The 26,696-nt window shown below is 48.1% G+C and overlaps 1 protein-coding gene across 1 annotated transcript in view; it reads left to right on the forward strand.

The window, feature by feature from the left end:
- LOC120057804 (receptor tyrosine-protein kinase erbB-4-like) overlaps positions 1-26,696 on the forward strand; it is a 468,628-nt gene that overhangs the window by 419,773 nt on the left and 22,159 nt on the right. The window contains exons 18-19 of the mRNA XM_039006269.1: positions 576-674; positions 8,090-8,275. Of these exons, the coding sequence (XP_038862197.1) occupies positions 576-674; positions 8,090-8,275 (285 nt within the window). The remainder of the gene's footprint in view (positions 1-575; positions 675-8,089; positions 8,276-26,696) is intronic.

Below are 26,696 nucleotides of genomic sequence, written 5' to 3' on the forward strand. Positions count from 1 at the left end.
CCTGAACTAGTGTATGTCTCACAGTGTAAGAGGTCTGAACTTGTGTATGTCTCACAGTGTAAGAGGTCTGAACTAGTGTATGTCTCACAGTGTAAGAGGTATGAACTACTGTATGTCTCACAGTGTAAGAGGTCTGAACTAGTGTATGTCTCACAGTGTAAGAGGTCTGAACTAGTGTATGTCTCACAGTGTAAGAGGTCTGAACTAGTGTATATCTCACAGTGTAAGAGGTCTGAACTAGTGTATGTCTCACAGTGTAAGAGGTATGAACTAGTGTATGTCTCATAGTGTAAGAGGTCTGAACTAGTGTATGTCTATAAACCAGTGTCTGACTTTGTGACTCAGCGGCTGTGTAGTCTTACCTCCCCTGTTCCCACTTCTCCTCTCCCCTTTTTTACAAATGTTTCTTGTTCCCTTCATGTAACTCACCTCTCCTGCCCTCCACCTCTCCTCTCCCTCTCCTTCTCTCCTCTCCTATCATCCCATCTAACTTACTCCCCATCTGTCCACCCTCCTCTCCCCCTCTAATTTACCTCTCATCTCCTCTCCCCCTCTCTCCTCCTCTCCCCCCTCAGGGTATCTGGGTGCCAGAGGGTGAGACAGTGAAGATCCCGGTAGCCATCAAGATCCTGAACGAGGCAACGGGACCCAAGGCTAACGTGGAGTTCATGGATGTGAGTGTTTTACTGTCTCCGTAGAGACCCCATACAATACACCACCACCGCCACACACCACATGCTCACAGCACCTATGGCTGACGACGGTACGATTCCCCAGTCATTCATAAAACATTCAGCACTCTTTTATTTCAAAAGGAAAAATGGATGTTAAGAATCTAATGATGTTATCTACTACGTCTGTGATGCAACCTCAGTGAAATCCCTCCTAGCGACCCATTTCCACCGTGTTTTAATCTCTGTCTATTACGACGTGTTTATATTTCTACTTTTATCAATCTTGCTTTGATGTGTGTAGACACGTGCGTGCATGTATGTTGTGTGTCTGTGTGGGTGTGGGTGGGTGGGTGTGTGTGTGGGTGGATGTGTGTGGGTGGGTGTGACACGTAGCACGTGTCTTAGAAGGCGATCTTAGTGATGGCCCCCAGGAGGACCCAGAGGCAGGCTGGGTATTTCCCGCAGTGCATCATCAGCTGAGTGCCATGCTAATGAGCTTTCCCTTCCCTCGCTTCCTCCCTCCTATCTCTCTCCTCCTCTCATTATCCTATTTTCTCCCCTCCTCTCTCCCCCTCTCCAAGAGAGGAATCAATGGAGCTCAGCAGACCTGGTTTCAAATACTATTTGAAATAAAAAATGAATTGCTTCACCCTGCCTGGAGTGGAGTATTATATTGGTTCAATGGCATCAGACAGGCTAAATTAAGCACAGCATTTTAAATTATTTTAAATAGTAGTTGAACCCAGGTCCAGCGCTCTCTGCTGCTGTGGCTGGTGGGATAGCTGCCTGTCAACTGGAGGACAGCATGAGGGAGGAGGGGGGACGAAGGGGGAGGAGGACCTTCAGATGTCTTTGACTAAACAGGAGGGGTCAATGTGGAGAGGTAGGGGAGGGGAGACTCAGTCTGCGTTCCAAATGGCATCTTATTCACTATCACAGGAGGCTGCTGAGGACAGGATGGCTCATCATAATGGCTGGAATGGAGCGAATGGAATGGCATCAACCATATGGAAACTGTGTTTGATGTATTTGAAACCATTCCACTCATTCCGCTCAAGCCGATACCACGAGCCCATCCTCCTCAATTAAGGTGCCACCAGCCTCTTGTGTTCCCTATATAGTTCCCTGCCCTATGGGTCCTGGTAAAAGGTAGTGCACTATAAAGGGAATAGGGTGCCATTTGGGACGCACTCTCACACGGCTGGAGAGACAGGCTTCAGACTGAGAAGGCTTTTGAAGGAGCTGCCTCCCTCCTCTTTCCTCCCTCCTCTTTCCTCCCTCCTCTGTCCTCCCTCCTCTGTCCTCCCTCCTCTGTCCTCTCTCCTCTTTCCTCCCTCCTCTGTCCTCCCCCCTCTATCCTCCCTCCTCTGTCCTCCCTTCTCTTTCCTCCCTCCTCTGTCCTCCATCTGCTCTCCTCCCTCCGTTCTCCTCCCTCCGTTCTCCTCCCTCCGCTCTCCTCCCTCCGCTCTCCTCCCTCCGTTCTCCTCCCTCCGCTCTCCTCCCTCCGCTCTCCTCCCTCCCTGCCATGGAGGATTTAGGAAGAGGAGGCAGCACAGCTTCTTCATTTAAACAGCAATCAAAACGCAGTGGCACGTGTCTTCAGATTGGACGTGGAGACACACACACACACACACAACACACACACGCACACACACACAGACACACACAACACACACACAACACGCACACACAAACACACAACATACACGCACACACAACACACACACAACACACATGCACACACACAACACACACACGGACCCACAGGGATGTGGAGATGGCCCCTGGCGATGTTTGGCCAATGAGCAGCAGCCCTGTTTACTCCTGTAGCTAGCATAGCAGGAGGATGAATACTCGTTAATTAAGAAGACTGTCAACACCATGGTAGTCTGGACCACTGTTTGAGTGTATGTATGTGTGTGTGTGTGTGTGTGTGTGTGTTTGATTGTATGTGTGTGTGTGTGTGCGCGCACGCGTGCGCACGTGTGTGCGTGTGTGTGTGTGTGTTACCGGCAGGGCACCAGTGTGAGTTATTCCTTTTGAAGCACAGCTCTGGACCCTTCTTTCTGCCACAATAAACCTAGTGGTCTAGACCGAGACAATGACATGTCATATCCTTCTCTCTGTTAATGGAGATGGTGTATCTAGTTTGGTTTGTTCAACTGTTTAGAAGACGCGTAGACGACACACATAGTCGACACACGTAGTGGACACACGTCCACGACACACGTAGACGACACACGTCCACGACACACGTAGACGACACACGTCCACGACACACGTAGACGACACACGTCCACGACACACGTAGACGACAAGCGTAGACGACACACGTAGACGACACACGTAGATGACACACGTCCACGACACAAGTAGACGACACACGTCCACGACACACTTAGATGACACACGTCCACGACACACGTAGACGACAAGCGTAGACGACACACGTAGATGACACACGTAGACGACAAGCGTAGACGACACACGTAGACGACACACGTAGACGACACACGTCCACGACACACGTAGACGACAAGCGTAGACGACACACGTAGACGACACACGTAGACGACACACGTCCACGACACACGTAGACGACAAGTGTAGACGACAAGCGTAGACGACACGCGTAGACGACACACGTAGACGACACACGTAGACGACAAGCGTAGACGACACGCGTAGACGACACGCGTAGACGACACACGTAGATGACACACGTAGACGACACACGTAGACGACACACGTAGACGACACACGTAGACGACACACGTAGTCGGCACACGTCCACGACACACGTAGACGACACACGTCCACGACACACGTAGACGAAAAGCATAGACGACACGCGTAGACGACACACGTAGACGACACACGTAGACGACACACGTAGACGACAAGCGTAGAAGACAAGCGTAGACGACACGCGTAGACGACACGCGTAGACATCACACGTAGACGACACGCGTAGACGACACGCGCAGACGACACACGTAGAAGACACACGTAGACGTTACACGTAGAAGACACACGTAGACGACACACGTAGACGACACACGTAGACGACAAGCGAATGACGACACGCGTAGACGACACGCGTAGACGATACACGTAGACGACACACGTAGACGACACACGTAGACGACACACGTAGACGACACACATAGTCGGCACACGTCCACGACACACGTAGACGACACGCGTAGACGACACACGTAGACGACACACGTAGACGACAAGCGTAGACGACACGCGTAGACGACACGCGTAGACGTCACACGTAGACGACGCGCGTAGACGTCGCGCGTAGACGACGCGCGTAGACGACGCGCGTAGACGACGCGCGTAGAAGACGAGCGTAGACGACGCGCGTAGACGACACGCGTAGACGACACGCGTAGAAGACACGCGTAGACGACACGCGTAGACGACACGCGTAGAAGACACGCGTAGACGACACGCGTAGAAGACACGCGTGGAAGACACGCGAGGACGACACGCGTACAAGACACGCGTAGACGACACGCGTAGAAGACACGCGTAGAAGACACGCGTAGACGACACGCGTAGACGACACGCGTAGACGACACACGTAGACGACACACGCAGACAACACACGTAGAAATCACAAGTAGACGACACACGTAGACGACACACGCAGACGACACGCGTAGACGACACGCGTAGAAGACACGCGTAGAAGACACGCGTAGACGACATGCGTAGACGACACGCGTAGACGACACACGTAGACGACACACGCAGACGACACACGTAGAAATCACACGTAGACGACACACGTAGACGACACACGCAGACGACACGCGTAGACGACACGCGTAGACGACACGCGTAGACGACACGCGTAGACGACACGCGTAGACGACACGCGTAGACGACACGCTTAGAAGACACGCGTAGACTACACGCGTAGACTACACGCGTAGACGACACGCGTAGAAGACACGCGTAGACGACAAGCGTAGACGACACACGTAGACGACACACGTAGACGACACACGTAGACGACACACGTAGTCGGCACACGTCCACGACACACGTAGACGACACACGTCCACGACACACGTAGACGACAAGCGTAGACGACACGCGTAGACGACACGCGTAGACGACACGCGTAGACGACACGCGTAGACGACACGCGTAGACGACACGCGTAGACGACACGCGTAGACGTCACGCGTAGACGACACGCGTAGACGACACGCGTAGACGACACACGTAGAAGACACACGTAGACGTTACACGTAGAAGACACACGTAGACGACACACGTAGACGACAAGCGTAGACGACACGCGTAGACGACACGCGTAGACGTTACGCGTAGAAGACACGCGTAGACGACACGCGTAGAAGACACGCGTAGACGACACGCGTAGACGACGCGCGTAGACGACGCGCGTAGACGACGCGCGTAGAAGACGCGCGTAGACGACACGCGTAGACGACACGCGTAGAAGACACGCGTAGACGACACGCGTAGACGACACGCGTAGAAGACACGCGTAGACGACACGCGTAGAAGACACGCGTGGAAGACACGCGAGGACGACACGCGTACAAGACACGCGTAGACGACACGCGTAGAAGACACGCGTAGACGACACGCGTAGACGACACGCGTAGACGACACACGTAGTCGGCACACGTCCACGACACACGTAGACGACACACGTCCACGACACACGTAGACGACAAGCGTAGACGACACGCGTAGACGACACGCGTAGACGACACGCGTAGACGACACGCGTAGACGACAAGCGTAGACGACAAGCGTAGACGACACGCGTAGACGACACGCGTAGACGTCACACGTAGACGACACGCGTAGACGACACGTGTAGACGACACACGTAGAAGACACACGTAGACGTTACACGTAGAAGACACACGTAGACGACACACGTAGACGACAAGCGTAGACGACACGCGTAGACGACACGCGTAGACGTTACGCGTAGAAGACACGCGTAGACGACACGCGTAGAAGACACGCGTAGACGACGCGCGTAGACGACGCGCGTAGACGACGCGCGTAGACGACGCGCGTAGAAGACGCGCGTAGACGACACGCGTAGACGACACGCGTAGAAGACACGCGTAGACGACACGCGTAGACGACACGCGTAGAAGACACGCGTAGACGACACGCGTAGAAGACACGCGTGGAAGACACGCGAGGACGACACGCGTACAAGACACGCGTAGACGACACGCGTAGAAGACACGCGTAGAAGACACGCGTAGACGACACGCGTAGACGACACGCGTAGACGACACACGTAGACGACACACGCAGACGACACACGTAGAAATCACACGTAGACGACACACGTAGACGACACACGCAGAAGACACGCGTAGACGACACGCGTAGAAGACACGCGTAGAAGACACGCGTAGATGACACGCGTAGACGACACGCGTAGACGACACACATAGACGACACACGCAGACGACACGTAGAAATCACACGTAGACGACACACGTAGACGACACACGCAGACGACACGCGTAGAAGACACGCGTAGACGACACGCGCAGACGACACGCGTAGAAGACACGCGTAGACGACACGCGTAGACGACACGCGTAGACGACACGCGTAGACGACACGCGTAGACGACACGCGTAGAAGACACGCGTAGACGACACGCGTAGACGGCACGCGTAGACGGCACGCGTAGACGACACGCGTAGAAGACACGCGTAGAAGACACGCGTAGAAGACACGTGTAGACGACACGCGTAGACGACACGCGTAGACGACACACGTAGAAGACACGCGTAGACGACACACGTAGACGACACACGCAGACGACACACGTAGAAGACACACGTAAACGACACACGTAGACGACACACGCAGACGACACACGTAGAAGACACACGCAGACGACACACGTAGAAGACACACGTAGACGACCCACGCAGACGACACACGTAGACGACACACGTAGAAGACACACGTAGACGACCCACGCAGACGACACACGTAGACACACACTGATGAACAATGGAATCCACACAGCAGAACGCTCACATTCACATTCATCAATGCAAACAGTAATAGGCCACTACTGCCATAGATCTTTCCACGCATGCTAATATGTAGCATTAGGTTAGCAGTTCTCAGTCGTTGCATCATCGTGAACAAGATCATGTTGTCACTATACACATAACAAATTCACAGCTATCAATATATCATGCGTGTGGGAATATGTTCAAGAATGTGTGTGTGTTTTTGTGTTTGTGCATGCTTGTGTCATGTGTGTTTTTCTATTCTAAGCCTATGCTGTAGAATTATAGCTCCCCCCAGTACACACAGTCACACACAAAAATGATAGATGAACCTCTTTACCATGTAGATTTATAAGGGAGGAAGCTGTTATACAGGCAGGCTCAGTTAAAAGCAGACAGTGGCCCTTCTCTCCCCTTCTCTCCCTCTGACAATGGCCCTGATTTAAGATCGTGGAGATGTAGGGCCTTAGATTGTAATAGATCTGCAGCTGATAACTAAGGACTGGATTATTCAAGTGCAGTGAAGCAGTGATCATAAATCCAAATGTGTCTCAAACTGCACCCTATGCCCTTTGTAGTGCACTACTTTTTTTTACCAAAGCCCTGTGGGTTTCCATATGGGCCCTGGTCAAAGGTAGTGCACTATAAAGGGAAAAGGGTGCCATTTGGGCTGCTGTCCCAACTCTCTCTCTGAGCCGTATGCACTATACTATACTTTCCTGCCTGCTCTCTCTGTATAACACCATCACTGTCATGGGATACAACGTGGCAATAGCCTGGTTGAATTTATGTTGTCTTTGTGTGTGGGGTTGAGGTTGGCTGTACTGCTGGTGGCTGTGAGTGCTAGTGTGTATGTATCTTGTGAATTGGGTGATTAAATGTTGATATCTTTCTTGCTCTTACTTGTGCTGCTCATCAGTTAAACCAAATGGAATAATGCATGATTTGAATGAACGCAAAGGACATTTCAGTCCTTATACAGCCCTAATAAGACATCCCTTACCCCCCTGACGTACAGCAGTGTATACGGGCAGCAGGTAGCGTAGCGGATAGAGTGTTGGGCCTGTAACCAGAAGGATGCTATGGTTGGAATCTCCGACCCGACTAGGTGAAAAATCTGTTGATCTGCTCTTGAGCAAGGCACTTAACCCTAATTGCTCCAGGGACGCCGTCAATAATGGCTGATCCCTGGCCGTGAGCCTGCTCTCCCAAGGTGTCTCAGAGATATGCAAAAAACACACTTCCATTTCACAACACACACTTGTACATATGTGAAACAGGACAAATATAGGCACCCCCTATGGTTCAAATGTATTAGAATATATGGTCTCCCTGTGTGCCTGAGTCCCTGTGTTTGTTCCCCAGGAGGCTCTGATCATGGCCAGCATGGAGCACCCCCACCTGGTCCGTCTCCTGGGGGTCTGCCTGAGCCCCACCACACAGCTGGTCACCCAGCTCATGCCCCACGGCTGCCTGCTCGACTACGTCCATGAACACAAGGACAACATCGGCTCCCAGCTGTTGCTCAACTGGTGTGTTCAGATCGCCAAGGTAAGACTCACCTGTTAAAAGGTTCAATCTTGTATGGGGGTTCGAGCACCATCAGCCACTTTCTGTCTGTGCTCCTGTTTCATAGGTATCTACTACTATACATACCCACTGTGACTGTTCTGTCATTAAAATGATCAAATACGAAAAAGGTGATCAGAATGTCAAACATATCGCTATGGAAGATCCATTTACCATTATATGCATGTTTGAGGGAATTTTGAAATCCCTCTCACAGCCTTTACAGTAATCGTCACCCCACAGTGTTGCAATGGAGTTTGGGTATACACTGAGTATACAAAACACTATGAACACCTGCACTCTCTCACTCTCTCTCTCTTTTTCTCTCTCATTCTCCCTCTTTCTCTACTCCTCTTTCTCTACTCCTCTTTCTCTCTCTCTCTCTCTCTCTCTCTCTCTCTCTGTCTCGCTCTCTTTGTCTCTTATTCTCTCTCTCTCACTCTGTCTGTCTCTCTCTCTCTTTACCCCCATCCTCTATCTCTCTCATGCTCTCACTCAATATCTGTCTGTCTCTACATGAATACACTCATCCATAATCTCTCAAACACACATTCTCATTCTAGATTCTGCTTATACCTGCTCCGTTGAAGTTTCATTGATCCTACAGTCTTAACCTTGTGGAGTCTGTCAGTGATGTAGATTGACTAGGTTTTTACCTCAGATACACTCTCTGGGTGCATTCCAAATTGCACTCTATTCACTTTATAGTGCGCTGCTTTTGACCAGGGCCCTATGGCACCCTGTTCCCTATATTGTGCACTACTGTTTTGGTAACAAGTACTGCACTATAAAGTAGTGCACTATGAAGTAGTTTTATAGTGTACATACGTACACTATAAATTAGTGCACTATAAAGGGAATAGAGTGTCATCACAACCTCACACTCCCCAGCTCTACAGTGCGGTCTTCCAGTAAACAGTTCCCCCTATCCCCTTTAAAACATTTAGGAGATAATATAAACTAGTGAATTACTAAACAGCATCCCTTCCATCCTTGGTGAAATGATGGGTGAAGAAGATGTCTCTGTACATCTACATGGCAGTTTTCCAAAGATAATTTTCGGTAACACTTTATTTGGATATTCCATCTGTAGGTGCTCTACAGCCTACTACAAACTATCAGTAACTACCACTGCCCTCCCTCTCTCCCTCTCTCCCACCGACTATCTGCACTTCCTCCCTGCACTGAGACACACGCTCAGGCAAGCACACGCTCTCATCCACAGGTCTCTACCCACTCAGGCACACACACCTACACTGACACGCTTCTTACGCACACTACACACACATACGTACATACACACATACACCCACACTCACACACTCACTACTGACACCACACACACACACATACATACATACATACACATGCACTCACACTCATCACCCACTCACCACATAACCATAGTGATTATTATTACCAGTAGTATTTATCCTGCTACCAGCCAGTTTTACATGTATACTGAACAAAAATATAAACGCAACATGTAAAGTGTTGGTCCCATGTTTTAAGCTTATTTCTCTCACATCCCTGTTAGTGAGTAAGATAATCCATCCAGCAGACAGGTGTGGTGTATCAAGAAGCTGATTAAAGAGCATGATCATTACACAGCTGCACCTTGTATTGGGGACAATAAAAGTCCACTCTAAAATGTGCAGGTTTGTCACACAACACAATACCAGATGTCTCAAGTTTTGAGGGACCATGCTATTGGCATGCTGAATGCAGGAATGTCCACCAGAGTTGTTGCCAGATAATTGAATGTTCATTTCTCTACCATAAGCCGTTGTCGTTTTAGAGAATTTGGCAGTACATCCATCTGGCCTCACAACCACAGACCACGTGTAACCACGCCAGCCCAGGACCTCCACGTCCGGCTTCTTCACCTGCGGGATCGTCTGAGACCAGCCACCCGGACGGACAGCTGATGAAACTGTAGGTTTGCACAACCGAAAAATTTCTGCACAAACTGACAGAAACCGTCTCAAGGAAGCTCATCTGCGTGCTCGTCATCCTCACCAGGGTCTTGGCCTGACTGCAGTTCGGCGTCGTAACCGACTTCAGTGGGAAAATGCTCCCGTTCAATGGCCACTGGCCATTGTGATCTTCACGGTGGACTCCTGGTTTCAACTGTACCAGGCATATGGCAGACAGCATGTATGGCATCGCGTTGAGAGGTTTGCTGAAGTCAACGTTGTGAACAGAGTGTCCCATGGTGGCGGTGGGGTTATGGTATGGGCAGGCTTAAGCTACGGACAATGAACTTAATTGCATTTTATCGATGGCAATTTGAATGCACAAAGATACCGTAGGATGATATCCTGAGGCCCATTGTCGTGTCATTCATCCGCGACCATCACCTCATGTTTCAGCATGATAATGCACTGTCCCATGTCTCAAGGATCTGTACACAATTCCTTTAAACTGAAAATGTCCCAGTTCTTCCATGGCCTGCATACTCACCAGACATGTCACCCATTGAGCATGTTTGGGATGCTCTGATTTGACGTGTACGACAGCATGTTCCAGTTCCCGCCAATATCCAGCACCTTCGCACAGTCATTGAAGAGGAGTGGGATAACATTCCACAGGCCATGTTCAACAGCCTGATCAACTCTATGCGAAGGAGATGTGTCGCGCTGCATGAGGCAAATGGTGGTTACACCAGATACTGACTGGTTTTCTGATCCACGCCCCTACCTTTTTTTTAAAGGTATCTGTGACCAACAGATGCATATCTGTATTCCCAGTCATGTGAAAGCCATAGATTAGGGCCTAAATGGTTTTATTTCAATTGACTGATTTCCTTATATGAACTGTAACTCAGTAAAATCTTTGAAATTGTTGCATGTTGAGTTTATACTTTTGTTCAGTGTACACACCTACCTAAATCATTCCAGTATCCATGCACATTGTAAATATTGTTATTCTCACTGACCTGATATAACTTGCGTTCTGGTGTTTTTTTTCTTCTCATATTTCCCGTGTTTTTCTTCTCTGTTGTATTACTTGTATTCTGCATTGTTGGGAAATGATACTATATAGGAAATAGTTCAAAAGTTTCATTGTTTTATTGTCACATGCACAGGATACAGCAGGTGTAAAACAGTACTATTTCCTATATAGTGCACTACTTTTGATCCGGGTCCTATGGCACAATATAGTGTTTCTAAGGCAGTGGTTGTGAAGGTTTTGTTGGCCTCCTAGGTGTGAGTCAGGGGACCCCCAGGGGCCCCAGGTAATGAGGCCAGGGACCTGGGATAGAGACAGCATACCAGTTCTCTATACACTCTGCTAGTCCTCACTATGAGTGAAGTCATATGTAAATTAATTGTAAATGTTGTAGAAATCTATGGATCCTTGTACAATAAGTAACAGTGCTCGCCCAGATTTCATTTTGTGGAGAATTGAATGACTGAAATACAGTTTTGGAGATTATAGCATATTGTATAAGTGCAGGGTCATAAACAAAGGTCAGCCGTGGCTTATATGGCCCTAAGGTATCTGTGTAGATGTGTGCATGGTCTAACTCCAGCAGTAAGAGCTGAGTTCCCAGGTAGGGGTGCAGGTACATGGCTGTTCGGGACTCTCCAGGCTGCCAGGCTCCTGTGGAAAACAGGTTAATCTGTGTCTGGGAGGGGAGGCGAGGCGAGACTCCTCTCTATCTTGCTCTTTCTCCTCTCTCTCTCTCTCTCTCTCTCTCTCTCTCTCTCTCTCTCTCTCTCTCTCTCTCTCTCTCTCTCTCTCTCGCTCTCTCTCTGAGTCAGACAGCCCTTCACACGATGGATTATTAATGTAATAATCAGCCGTGGGATCCATTCTAATGAGCAGATTAATCAGGGGCTATGCACTGAGAGACATGGCACCATGGCACCACCCTCTTTATTTATTAGATTTTTTTCTTCTACCTCTCTCTTTCTTTCTTTAGCTATATCCCTCTCTCACTATCTAACTCACAGTGTGTGTCCTGTCCTCTTAACTCCAACTCTCCTTAGCTTTTTCTTCCTTCTTTTCATCTGTCTTTCTTTAAATCTCCATATCTCACTATTTCTCTCTGTCTTAAAAACTGTGTCCTTCTAACTCCACCTCAGCTATATCCCCTCCTGTTTCTCCTCAGCATCAGGCACACAGTCAGTCTGCATGGGGACACGTCGGTTAGCTGAGCTCACTAGGCCAGGCCGGAGAGTTACATCCATAGAATTAAAACCAGAACAGAAATAATAGAACAGAATGTGGAACACTTGGGAAAATGGATAGGTTCATGTTGCTAACAGAACATATGCAGTTCTCTGTTGTTGCATTGATCTCTATCACATCACTCTCTCACATATCCAGTCCATGTCCTTGTGAAGCTTAAGCCAGCTGAGAATTACTCTCGTACAGATGGACCTTCAATGATGGCTATTAGATGTTGTGTTAATAAATGAGGAAGACATTTTGGTAGAATGTATTCTGTTGAGCACCTGACTAGGCATGCCCTTTCTTCCTGTCCCCTTCTATTACCTCAGCTGTCATCATTTTGTTCACACTCTATCTACATCTGGTGATGATTTGGTTTAGTTGACGCGTTGCAGAAATGGACTAGTTATCTTCTCTAGCCCCCTCTTCTCGCATTGTGTGAAAGATCTCTATGGTGCTTTAGAAGACTCATTGCATCTTGAGGTCCTTTTCCTGTGCAAACCTCTCCTGAAAGCTGAGTAAACATCTCTCTCCCTCTCCCGGGGTGAACAAACATCTCTGCCTACCTCATTATTTAGACCCCAGGGTGCCTCTGTCCATCCCTCCACTCACTTTGCCCATCTCTTTGAGTATTCCCTGGCTCTATTCCGAGGTGAGAGCAGGTATAGTTTATTTTTTGGTGTTTATTTTTTATAATTATTTTTTTACCCCTTTTTCTCCCCAATTTCATGGTATCCAATTGGTAGTTACAGTCTTGTCTCATTGCTGCAACTCCTGTATGGACTTGGGAGAGGCGAAGGTCGAGAGCCGTGCGTCCTCTGAAACACAACTCAACCAAGGGGGGCCAATTGTGCGCCGCCCCATGGGTCTCCCGGTCGCGGCCGGCTATGACAGAGCTTAGACTCGAACCCAGAATCTCTAGTGGCACAACTAGCACTGCGATGCAGTGCCTCAGACCACTGCGCCACTCGGGAGGCCCATAGTTTAGTTTATATAGTGGAGCCCTGCTAGTTGAGTCTGCAGGGGGAGAATATGCTCCTCCCTATGTTATGCTGTACAGTACAGAGAATAGTTTCTCACTGTCCTCAAGACAGCAGGCAATAGCAAACACTAAGTGCAAACAGACAGCAAGATATACAGTAGAGGTTACAGAGATTTACACGCACACACACACACAAACGCACGCATGCACACACACACACATACACACACACACACAAACACAGTCACAGTGCAGAATTAAAGGCAGGGAAAGATGGATGGGTGGAAGGAGAGGCAGTGGGGTGATGGATGACTGGAGGCAGGTCACTCAATGGATGAGGACCATGCCACCTGCAGACAGTGCTGACAAATGATAACCTGCCAGCCCCAGACCACACGCAAACATCTCTGACACACACATGCACGTACGCACACACTCACACATGCGCATCTCTCTCTCTCACCTTGAGATGAGCTCTCATTTCTTTCTCTCTTTACATCTCTGTCTGTTTCTCTCTTCCTCTCTCTCCTCTTTTTTCTCTCTCACACCCACGACTACATACCTGAATCCTCCGAGAGGAGAAAAGGAACTTGTCACATAATTACATCACATTGTTAAAACAGCGACAGTTTAATTTCCAACAAATGAGGTGAGATGGCTGCTATGCCAAGCGCATCAATTCCTTCCAGCTTCAGATGGCACCATCAATTGGTTTCTCACAAACCCAATTACATATCTTATTTCAACAATGAGTTTACACAACCTTGGAGACCTAGATATTATACCTACAACAGTGTATATTTCTTCTTTGACTGTAACTGGCTTGTACTTCCCTCCACCTCTTACTGTTCATTTCAACACCAAAATAAATCCATAATACCCCCCTCCTCTAGGGTTAAATGATGTTCACTAGATGAGCACTGGAGACTGGAGAGAGTTCAGAGGGTTGATCATACTAGAGCTCCCCTCTCAGTCCAGAGAATCATTTAGTTGCGCTACTTTTCACTAAGGACCATATGGCTCTTGTCAAAAGTAGGGCACTGTAGGGAATAGGGGGGCATTTGGGACAGCCTCAGTCTATCAGACAGGGAACCAAAATGGCAGTTTAGGAGCCGTTAGGAGTGAAGGAGGATGACACAGAGCCAGCGTCCTAAATGGCATCCTATCCCCTATGGGCTCGTGTGTGTGTGTGTGTGTGTGTGTGTGTGTGTGTGTGTGTGTGTGTGTGTGTGTGTGTGTGTGTGTGTGTGTGTGTGTGTGTGTGTGTGTGTGTGTGTGTGTGTGTGTGTGTGTGTGTGTAGGTGTGTGTGTGTGTGTGTAGGTGTGTGTGTGTGTAGGTGTGTGTGTGACCTGTCAGTCATTCTCCGTGCCCCTGAATGAAGCGTCAGTTGACTGAGACGGACCTCTCTCCCCTCAGGACCATTAGGACTGAAAACACACAGACACACATGCATGCTTCCGCCCGTACGCACACACACACACTGACCTCTTACCCTCAGGACCATTAGGACTGAAAACACACACACACACATGCATGCTCCCGCCCGCACGCACACACACACTGACCTCTTACCCTCAGGACCATTAGGACTGAAAACACACACACACACATGCATGCTCCCGCCCGCCCGCACGCACACACACACTGACCTCTTACCCTCAGGACTGTAAGGATATGAGAGGGAAACCATTGTTGACTGTTGAAAGCTGCACTATTCTGCCTGGTGCCTGTGGGTGTTGCTGTCCTGCCTGGTGTTTGTGGGTGTTAATGTCCTACCTGGTGCCTGTGGGTGTTGCTGTCCTGCCTGGTGTCTGTGGGTGTTAATGTCCTGCCTGGTGCCTGTGGGTGTTGCTGTCCTGCCTGGTGCCTGTGGGTGTTGCTGTCCTGCCTGGTGTTTGTGGGTGTTAATGTCCTGCCTGGTGTCTGTGGGTGTTAATGTCCTGCCTGGTGCCTGTGGGTGTTGCTGTCCTGCCTGGTGCTTGTGGGTGTTAATGTCCTGCCTGGTGCCTGTGGGTGTTGCTGTCCTGCCTGGTGCTTGTGGGTGTTAATGTCCTGCCTGGTGCCTGTGGGTGTTAATGTCCTGCCTGGTGCCTGTGGGTATTAATGTCTTGCCTGGTGCCTGTGGGTGTTGCTGTCCTGCCTGGTGCCTGTGGGTGTTAATGTCCTGCCTGGTGCCTGTGGTGTTAATGTCCTGCCTGGTGCCTGTGGGTGTTAATGTCTTGCCTGGTGCCTGTGTGTGTTGCTGTCCTGCCTGGTGCCTGTGGGTGTTGCTGTCCTGCCTGGTGCCTGTGGGTGTTAATGTGTTGCCTGGTGCCTGTGGGTGTTGCTGTCCTGCCTGGTGCCTGTGGGTGTTGCTGTCCTGCCTAGTGCCTGTGGGTGTTGCTGTCCTGCCTGGTGCCTGTGGGTGTTGCTGTCCTGCCTGGTGCCTGTGGGTGTTGCTGTCCTGCCTGGTGCCTGTGGGTGTTGCTGTCCTGCCTGGTGCCTGTGGGTGTTGCTGTCCTGCCTGGTGCCTGTGGGTGTTGCTGTCCTGCCTGGTGCCTGTGGGTGTTGCTGTCCTGCCTGGTGCCTGTGGGTGTTGCTGTCCTGCCTGGTGCCTGTGGGTGTTAATGTGTTGCCTGGTGCCTGTGGGTGTTGCTGTCCTGCCTGGTGCCTGTGGGTGTTGCTGTCCTGCCTAGTGCCTGTGGGTGTTGCTGTCCTGCCTGGTGCCTGTGGTGTTAATGTCCTGCCTGGTGCCTGTGGGTGTTGCTGTCCTGCCTGGTGCCTGTGGGTGTTGCTGTCCTGCCTGGTGCCTGTGGGTGTTGCTGTCCTGCCTGGTGCCTGTGGGTGTTGCTGTCCTGCCTGGTGCCTGTGGGTGTTGCTGTCCTGCCTGGTGCCTGTGGGTGTTAATGTCCTCTGATTTATGTTGTTTTTTGTAACACTGTTGTGCAAAATTGAGAGGAGGAGGTTTTATAATATACTTTTATTCTTAGCATTATTTAATGAGACATTTTTTGTTGAGTTTATTGTTAGGCTTTTTAATAAGTATAGTGTGTTCTTGTTGGGTGTTGTGTGGTAGTGTACTAGGACTAGGGCTGGAATCAATGGCTAGTTTATTTCCAGACCATCTGTCTGGGGTTCCATCGCGGTAAAAAATCTATTTTTTTCTCTCTAGATATTATCTTTCCTTCTTTCCCTCATTGTGTTTTCACTGCTGCCTGGCTTCATATTCATCCCCTCTCCCTTTCTCTTGCTCTTCTCTCTTCCACTCGCTCTTCTCTTTTTCTCTCGCTCCCCTCCTCTCCCCCTAGATAGAAGCTGAACACCTGTCACTGTGCTGTTCTTGTTTGCTATCTCTATTTTCTGCCATTCTCCATCTCTCCCCCTCTCCTTGTTCCCCTCTCCCTCTCCTTCTGCTCTCCTGAGTATTAAGGAGCCAGCCACCCAAACAGACTGTATGTGTGTGTATGTGTGTCTGTGTGTCGTGTGTCTGTGTGTCTGTACCTGCCCTGTCTTGTCTCTAACCTGTCTCGTCTCAATGGCTCATTTCCTTCTACTCCTCCTCCTCCTCCTCTCCTCCCTTCCTCTCCTCCTCTCCTCCTCTCCTCTCCTTTCCTCCTCTCCTCCTCCTCCTCCTCCTCTCCTGCTCTGCTCCTCTCCTCCTCCTCCTCCTCTTCTCTCCTCCTCTCCTCCTCTTCTCTCCTCCTCTCCTCCTGCTCCCTTTGTTCTGATCCTGCCCTTCTCTCTTTTTACTATCAGTCCTATCTGTCCTGTAGGATGACTCTACTCCACACTCTCTCTCTCTCTCTCTCTCTCTCTCTCTCTCTCTCTCTCTCTCTCTCACACACACACACACACACACACACACACACACACACACACACACACACACACACACACACACACACACACACACACACACACACACACACACACACACACACACACACACACACACACACACTGTGAAATATATTATTTTATCTTTCCAAGCCCCCTGAATTACATTGGAGTGGTAAACTGTGTGTGTACTTGTCTGGATGAGCTCTTGCACATACACTACATGACCAAAAGTATGTGGACACCTGCTCGTCAAATATCCCATTCCAAAATCATGGCCTTAATATGGAGTTGGTCCCCCTTTACTGCTATAACAGCCTCCACTCTTCTGGGAAGGCTTTCCACGAGATGTTGGAACATTGCTGTGGGGACTTGCTTCCATTCAGCTACAAGAGCATTCGTGAGGTTGGGCACTGATGTTGGGGCAATTAGGCCTGGCTCGCAGTCAGCGTTCCAATACATCCCAAAGGTGTCCGATGGGGTTGAGGTCAGGGCTCTGTGCCACACCGATCTAGAAAAATCATTTCTGTATGGACCTCCCTTTGTACACGGGGGGATTGTCATGCTGAAACAGGAAAGGGCCTTCCCCAAACTGTTGCCACAAGGTAGGAAGCACAGAATCGTCTAGAATGTCATTGTATGCTGTAGTGTTAAGATTTCCCTTGACTGGAACTAAGGCGCCTAAACCATGAAAAACAGCCCCAGACCATTATTCCTCTTCCACCAAGCTTTATATTTGTCACTATGCATTGGGGCAGGTAGTGTTCTCCTGGCATCCGCCAAACCCAGATTCATCCATCGGACTGCCAGATGGTGAAGCGTGATTCATCATGCCAGAGAACGCGTTTCCACTGCTCCAGAGTTCAATGGCAGCGAGTTTTACACCCCTCCAGCCGACGCATGGCATTGCGCATGGTGATCTTAGCCTTGTGTGCTGCTGCTCGGCCATGGAAACCCATTTCATGAAGCTCTCGACAGTTATTGTGTTGACTTTACTTCCAGAGGCAGTTTGGAACTCAGTAGTGAGTGTTGCAGCCGAGGACATACGATATTTAAGTTCTACGAGCTTCAGCACTCGCCGGTCCCATTCTGTGAGCTTGTGTGGTCTACCACTTCGCGGCTGAGCCGTTGTTGCTCCTAGACGATTCCATTTCATAATAACAGCACTTACAGTTGACCGGGGCAGCTCTAGCAGGGCAGAAATTTGACGAACAGACTTATTGGAAAGGTGGCATCATATGACGGTGCCACGTTGAAAGTAATTGAGCTCTTCAGCAAGGCCATTCTACTGCCAATGTTTGTCTATGGAGATTGCATGGCTATGTGCTCGATTTTATACACCTGTCAGCAACGGATGTATCTGAAATAGCCAAATGCACTATTTTGAAGCCGTGTCCACATACTTTTGTGTATATAGTGTATTTGTGTGTGCACTGGTAACATTCACTGATGCTAATTCTAAAGCATGCTCTGCCTCTCTCCACTGAAATTAATAATTGAGTGGGAGGAGTTAAGAGGGTCAGGTTGCTCAGTGAAGCCTGGGTGACTATCAGAACCACAAACCACAGATCCACTGACCAGCAGGCTCTTAAACCACACTCTCAACACATTTACTGTAACAGCTTAAACAACACACCAAGTGACATGGTGTGGCCTGTCCCAGAGTTCATGTGTTGGGAAATAGAAACCATACCGTGGTGTGATTGCAAAAAAAAAACATTTTCTGCGGTGAGTGGAGTTCTTAATCAGTTATGAGTTGAACACGGTCAAGGCTCCCCATAACGGGTGGTGGTGTAATTAACCATGAACAGTGTGGGCCTGGCTGATTTGGTGATCTGTTTCATTGGGTCAAGTTGGCCATATTTACACCACTCGGCCATCTGGTACAGGCCCACGCCTGGGACGGAAGGAATTATGCATGTCAAGTATAGATGCTCACTGTCTGTTGCATTCTTTTATTTGTGTTTCTCTTTCTCTCTTTATCTCGCTCTGTCTCTCTCTGTTCTCTCTATATCTCCCCCCTTTCTCTCTATCTCCCTTTATTTCTCTCTCTCTCTCCCTCTCTCTCTCTCTCTCTCTCTCTCTGACAGCTTGTGTGCCTATGGTTATGTTTGAGTGAGACTGCTGCAGTAACTGAATTGGCTGGGTCTGTCCACTGATTGGCTTGGAGCCTTAGGGATAAACAGTAGGTTGTCAACCATGGTTCCTTTGTGAAGAAAAGATTCCCTCCCCATCACATGTCCCGTGGTAGGACAGCTGGGCCACAGTGTGATCACCTACTGTGTTTAGTTGTGTCAATCAAGCAAACATAAGCACACGCACAACTATGCACACACACACACACACACACACACACACACACACACACACACACACACACACACACACACACACACACACACACACGCACGCACACACTCACTCACACTCTCTTCTGAGTTGTTAACTCAGAGCAGGTGTCCCTGATTATATATGTATCTCCTATTTAAATCTGTATGTGTGAGGCTGCATGGTGAAACCCCAAGGTGCCCTCTAATCCGGTGAATGACTCAGGGTTGTTGTATCAGTCTCAAAATGGATGACACGTCAGACCAGACACCTTAAGGACACACATAGACTCACAGGTAGTTAGTGGTGAGCAGTATACTATCCCATATCACCTTCTTCACAAGACCTTTGTCCGTACACTTCTTATATCGTCAGGCCGTTATCATGGCAGATGCAGATACCTCTCTCACCATGTGCCCTTTGTTGAGCCTGTTCTAGAGGGGGAGAGACACAATCCTAACCCTCTCACTGAAACTCCATCTCCGTCTGCCTAGGCTGGGCTATACACACACACACACACACACACACACACACACACACAAACACACACACACACACACACACACACACACACACACACACACACGCACACCTGCCCGAGCTACTCTCGACTGCAAGGCCTCCGGCTTAGAGAGCGCCCTGCAATATTGATTGGAAGCTTCTACACACACGCACGCACGCACACACACACGCACACACAATGAAACACGCACACGCAGCCCTCTCAGGGAGCAGACAGGTGTGTATTATTTACTTTGGCCAGAGGAGTCCAGGCGTTCTCAGAATGAGTAAACAGAAAGAGAGCTAGAGCCAACCTGAGGGCCCTCCGGCCAGGGAAAAGACAATGAAGAAATAAAGACAGAGATAAAGAAATAAACTGTGAGGGAAGAGAGAGGGGGGGGGGGGGGGGGGGGGTTGTATACTGGCGGAATAAAAGATTGAGTACAAAACAATGGAGCTGTTATTCATCCCATACCAACATTTAATGCATCAGCTACTCAGATCCTCAGAGATGGGTATAGTGCAATATGTTTTGCGGGGTGAATTGGAGAGCACAGTTCACTTGGAGCTCATAAATACTGTGTAAGCTCTGCTCTGTGTATGCTTGGTTGCACATTCTTCATTCCAGACCAACAATTATATACTGGGTTAATATGATGTTTCTGTTGTGCATTTAGAGACATTATGGGTTCTCTCTCTTCACGCTCCATCCCCCACTTTCTGGAAATGTGTTCCATGGGAAACCTGGTTGATTGCTCAGCGCTCTCTTGCTAGCTTTCTCTCTCTTTCCCTCTTTCTCTTGTTATCTCTTGCTCTCTCTAACCCCCTCACACACTTTCTCACTCTCTTCCCCTTCTCTCTCTCGCTCCCCCTTTCCCTCCATCCCTCATCCCCCTCTCCCTCCTTCTCCCTCTCTCTCTCCCTCCCTTCCTACCCATCCCCTCCCTATCTCCTTGTCTCTCTCATTCTCCCAGATCAATCATAGATCAAAGATAATGTCTCTCATTACACCACATCCAAATGATGTCATTATGACCGTGCTGAGCACTTATGATTATCATTATGATTATCATTATGATTAGGATTATTATTATGATTTCTACATTACAACTAATTATTCCGTATCCTAAAGAGGCTTTTAATGGACTTCCGTACGTTGTTTCAGTCTTTCATCTCAGCACCAGTATTATGTTACTCTGTGTGCATCTCAAATGGCACCCTATTCCCTATATAGTGCGCTACCTTTGACCAGAGCCCATACGGGGTACTGTGTACAGTAATAGTGTACTATATAGGGAATAGGGTGCCGTTTGGGACACACATTCTGTTTCCCTACCCTGCAGGCGTTCTCACCACTTCGGCTTTCTAAGTGCTGACAAGGCATGGCTAGCAGCTCACAGAGCGGTACTCCAGGGCCTGACAAATTGAGTAGTAAATTGTTGAGCGTGTGGGCCAATTAGCAGCCAGGAGCCGTGTTAAGGGGAGGGGCCGGGGGGTAAACAGTTGAACATGATTGACAGCTCAGGCTGGAGAGAGAGAAACAGAGCAACAGGCTCAAGCCCCATTCTGCAACCTAAGAGGTATGTATCAGATGCTCAACATGCTTTGCTCACATCTACTGTGATGGTCCGGGCCTAAACCACAACAACACTAGACACTAGACACTATGGAACACAAAGCTTTTACTATCTCATCCTGGAATATACAAGGTCAGACTTCATCCTACAAGAAACATTAAGGAGACGGACCCACTGGTTGCTCTCTAGGTTACAGAGAGCTGGTTGTCCCATCCACCAATCTACCAGGTGTGAAACAGGGAAGAGACTCAGGGGGTATGCTAATTTGGTATAGAGCAGACCTAACCCACTCTATTAAATTAGTCAAAACAGGAACATTTTACATATGGCTTGAAATGAATATTGAAATGATCTCAACAGAGAAAAATGTCCTAATGTGTGCTACATATATCCCCCCAATAGAATCCCCATACTTTAATAGTGACAGCTTCTCCATCCTAGAGGGGGAGATCAACAATTTCCAGGCCCAGGGACATGTACTAGTCTGTGGCGACATAAATGCCAGAACTGGACAAGAACCTGACACCCTCAGCACACAGGGAGACAAACACCTGCCTGGAGGTGACAGCGTTCCCTCCCCCCTATTCCCCCCTAGACACAACTATGACATCATAACCAATAAAAACGGGTCCTATAAAAACTCCTGCAGCTCTCTCGGACACTTGGTATGTACATAGTCAATGGTAGGCTTCGAGGGGACTCCTATGGTAGGTACACATATGTGACCAACCGCCTAGATTTGGTCTTATGTAGCAAATTTTTTAATTGTGTTTTTTACATTGGATAAAAGCAGAGGCTCAGAGCTAAAAGAAATGTATATCATGCACTGTTTTTGAGGAATAATAGGAAAGTAATTCTGCTTTGAAAGTTGATAAACTTGTAACTTCACTTTTGAGAAAATGGCCCTTGAATATTTGGTATCTACTGGAGAGCTCTCCTTTGTCTACACCCATTCAGCATCGTTCACACCTTAAGCCTTAGCCCCACCCATCTCTTTAAGGATTCACATGTGAGGTCATGTGCTAAACAGTGAGTAGTAAAGTAAAGATTAAAAGTGGCAAAAGTAGTAGCCTACAAGAAGGAAACATTCCAGGTAAATAGAAAGTATCCAGATAAAAATATTTTATGAATATTAAATGACGCTTACTCACTCGCTTGTGATGGGTCTTGTGAAAGACACTAAATTGATGGGTCTTGTGAAAGACACTAAATTGATGGGTCTTGTGAAAGACACTAAATTGATGGGTCATGTGAAAGACACTAAATTGATGGGTCTTGTGAAAGACACTAAATTGATGGGTCTTGTGAAAGACACTAAATTGATGGGTCATGTGAAAGACACTAAATTGATGGGTCATGTGAAAGACACTAAATTGATGGGTCTTGTGAAAGACACTAAATTGATGGGTCTTGTGAAAGACACTAAATTGATGGGTCTTGTGAAAGACACTAAATTGATGGGTCTTGTGAAAGACACTAAATTGATGGGTCATATGAAAGACACTAAATTGATGGGTCATGTGAAAGACACTAAATTGATGGGTCATATGAAAGACAATAAATTGATGGGTCATGTGAAAGACAATAAATTGATGGCTCATGTGAAAGACACTAAATTGATGGGTCATATGAAAGACAATAAATTGATGGGTCTTGTGAAAGACAATAAATTGATGGGTCATGTGAAAGACACTAAATTGATGGGTCATATGAAAGACAATAAATTGATGGGTCTTGTGAAAGACACTAAATTGATGGGTCATGTGAAAGACACTAAATTGATGGGTCTTGTGAAAGACACTAAATTGATGGGTCATGTGAAAGACACTAAATTGATGGGTCTTGTGAAAGACACTAAATTGATGGGTCTTGTGAAAGACACTAAATTGATGGGTCATGTGAAAGACACTAAATTGATGGGTCATGTGAAAGACAATAAATTGATGGGTCTTGTGAAAGACACTAAATTGATGGGTCATGTGAAAGACAATAAATTGATGGGTCTTGTGAAAGACACTAAATTGATGGGTCTTGTGAAAGACAATAAATTGATGGGTCTTGTGAAAGACACTAAATTGATGGGTCATGTGAAAGACACTAAATTGATGGGTCATGTGAAAGACACTAAATTGATGGGTCATGTGAAAGACACTAAATTGATGGGTCATGTGAAAGAAAGGCTATATCCCCCAGCCACATCTTGCTAAGTGGATGGGTCTCTACAGAAGGTGTATACGGTACAGCCAAATTGTTACTTGCATAGTAGCAATATCGTAAATAGATAGCGTCAATATAAAGAAAATAATATACAGTATATACAAGAACAATATCAATAACAATATCAGTGATAGACGAGGTAGTTATATGCATACAAATAGAGGTAAAGTGGCTGAGCAGCAGGATAAAAAAATAAATAGTAGCAGCAACGTCTGTCGTGTGTGTTAGGAGAGAGTCAGTTGAATAGAGGCACTGCAGATAGCGCTGGTGACTGGTCCATCCGAACCACGCATGAACAAAGGAATCTACATTCGGAGAGCCCGTTTCTGTCCTGCCCTTTACTTTGGTGCAGGGCATGTGATGTCCATAGCCTCTTTGTCGCAAAACTCCCTGATCTTCTCAAAAAGATACGTTTGTCTAGCTGTGTTCAGTTCAGATGGTGCTTGTACAAGCAGACCATCTATGGGAGGAAGGTTGTCAGCGTGGCACAGCAGCTGAAACCTGGTCCTGACTGAGTCTGAACGCTCCTTGGTGACAACAACACCAGGCTCCAGAGCATTGAAGCTGTAAAACAGGAAATAACACCAAAAAAAATGTGAGATCAATAAAAGTAGTGCCAGTCATGTTGGAGGACAATTAAATGATCAAATGTGTTTATGATTTACATACCAAGTGTTGTCATCGATTCCTTGTAGAGACGCCACACTACTGCTTTTGTCACATGGGATGACAGCAGCTTTCCACCAAGGGTTTGTTTCCTGGAAGGCATCCTGGTAATAGTACTGCATTATCCTCTGCGTAGTTGTTGATGAAGTTTACCACTCGCTGCAGGTCCTCATGCTTCAGGTGTAATCTGTGCATGCTCGGGCCGGCTCTCCTTTTGAATGGAGACAGACAATAGAAAGCTGTGTCTGCTGTTGACCAGAACATCATAGTGATTGAAGAATGAAATAGGATTGTGTTGTTTGTTTTTGTCTTTATACGTTTGAATAGTTTTTCTTTAAACTGGTGGTGCCTTTGTGGGTGTACTGCTCTCTCTGCCATGTGTGTTGACATGATGATTAGGTTGTGTGTGTTTGTGTCTATGGGAAGATGCTAAAATGTCTGAGCCTTACAAAATATGTTTTTAATTATAAACCTGTTACCTACATCTAATACAAATATTGTATTCTGACACACTTTCAAGTAGTGTATACAAGCCACTGATTATTATTACTTATTGATTTATTGATTTAACCTTTTTAACTAGGCAAGTCAGTGAAGAACAAATTCTTATTTACAATGATGGCCTACCCCGGCCAAACCCGGACAACGCTGGGCCAATTGTGCACCGCCCTATGGGACTCCCAATCGCGGCCGGATGTGATGCAGCCTGATTTCAAGCCAGGGGCTGCAGTGATGCCTCTTGCACTGAGATGCAGTGCCTTAGACCGCTGCGCCACTCAGCTGTAAGGAGCTATAGATCCCATGACTTCCTCCCACACAAACCAAAGTATCACAGCATCTGCAGCTAAGGCCTTTTATACCAAATGGAGTTGTTGATAGCACCCCTCCTCTCTCCATAGCCCCATCCCTCCATCCCTTCTTCCCCTATGGCCCCTGCAGTGTTGTTAATGAACTAACCCCCTACACACACACCTCTCTCTCACACACACAAAGACACACACACACACACAAACACACACCTCTCTCTCTGACACACACAAAGACACGTACGCACACACCCATCCCCACACACCCTTCCCTCCCACAAACACACACACTGGTGGCTCATGGTGTCACCTGAAGATAGTGGTGAGAGGTGAGGTACCTACACACACATCACGCCTCTCACCATGCCAAACACATTACCAGGCCCATCTGGTGCCCTCTCTCTGCCCACCATGCCAGGCCTGAGTGGGGCATGGAGCACAGGGCACGGGCCACCCCTCCAGGACAAGGTCATGTGTTGGCGTATGTTGTGTTTCACTGTCCTGCTCCTCCCTCAGGACCTTGGACCCGGCCTGGCAATGTTTGTGTGTGTGTGCGTGTGTGTGTGCGTGTACCTGTTTCTGTGTGTGTGTGAGTGAATGTGTGTGTGTTTGTGTGTGTATGTGTGTGTGTGCGTGTACCTGTTTGTGTGTGTGTGTATGTGTGTGTGTGTGTGTGTGTGTGTGTGTGTGTGTGTGTGTGTGTGTGTGTGTGTGTGTGTGTGTGTGTGTGTGTGTGTGTGTGTGTGTGTGTGTGTGTGTGTGTGTGTGTGTGTGTGTGTGTGTGTTTTTATGGCCTGGCTCTTTCTGGGTCACAGACTGAGAGGTCCAGCTCAGACCTGCTGCTTGCCCATGACCTCACACTAGAGAGAGATGGATAAAGAGAGAGAGACTGCCACCAGTCTGACAGATGGGTTGGCATACCTGATAGAGGAAAGATGGCTGCCTGTATGTGCTGCCTGGTGGCCCCTCCAGTGCCATATCCGCCTGTCTGTCTGTGTGAAAAATAAAGTCCAAACCTTTCTGCTGCTGTGCTTTGACCTCCAAGAGATAATCTCAAAGACAGGTCATCTGATTAGGATGCCGTATCTTTCCTCTGATGCTTTCTTCCTTATACTCTCATCATATACCCAACCCCTTTCTCATGATTTGGTTGGGTCTAATTGTGTTGCTGTCCTGCTGCCCAGGACCAGCTTGCTTAGGGTACTCTTCTCCAGGTTCATCTCTCTGTAGGTGATGGCTTTGTTATGGAAGGTTTGAGAATCGCTTCCTTTTAGGTGGTTGTAGAATTTAACAGCTCTTTTCTGGATTTTGATAATTAGCGGATTTCGGC

The sequence above is a fragment of the Salvelinus namaycush genome, chromosome 13, assembly GCF_016432855.1.
Source record: "Salvelinus namaycush isolate Seneca chromosome 13, SaNama_1.0, whole genome shotgun sequence".
Classification (NCBI taxonomy): domain Eukaryota; kingdom Metazoa; phylum Chordata; class Actinopteri; order Salmoniformes; family Salmonidae; genus Salvelinus; species Salvelinus namaycush.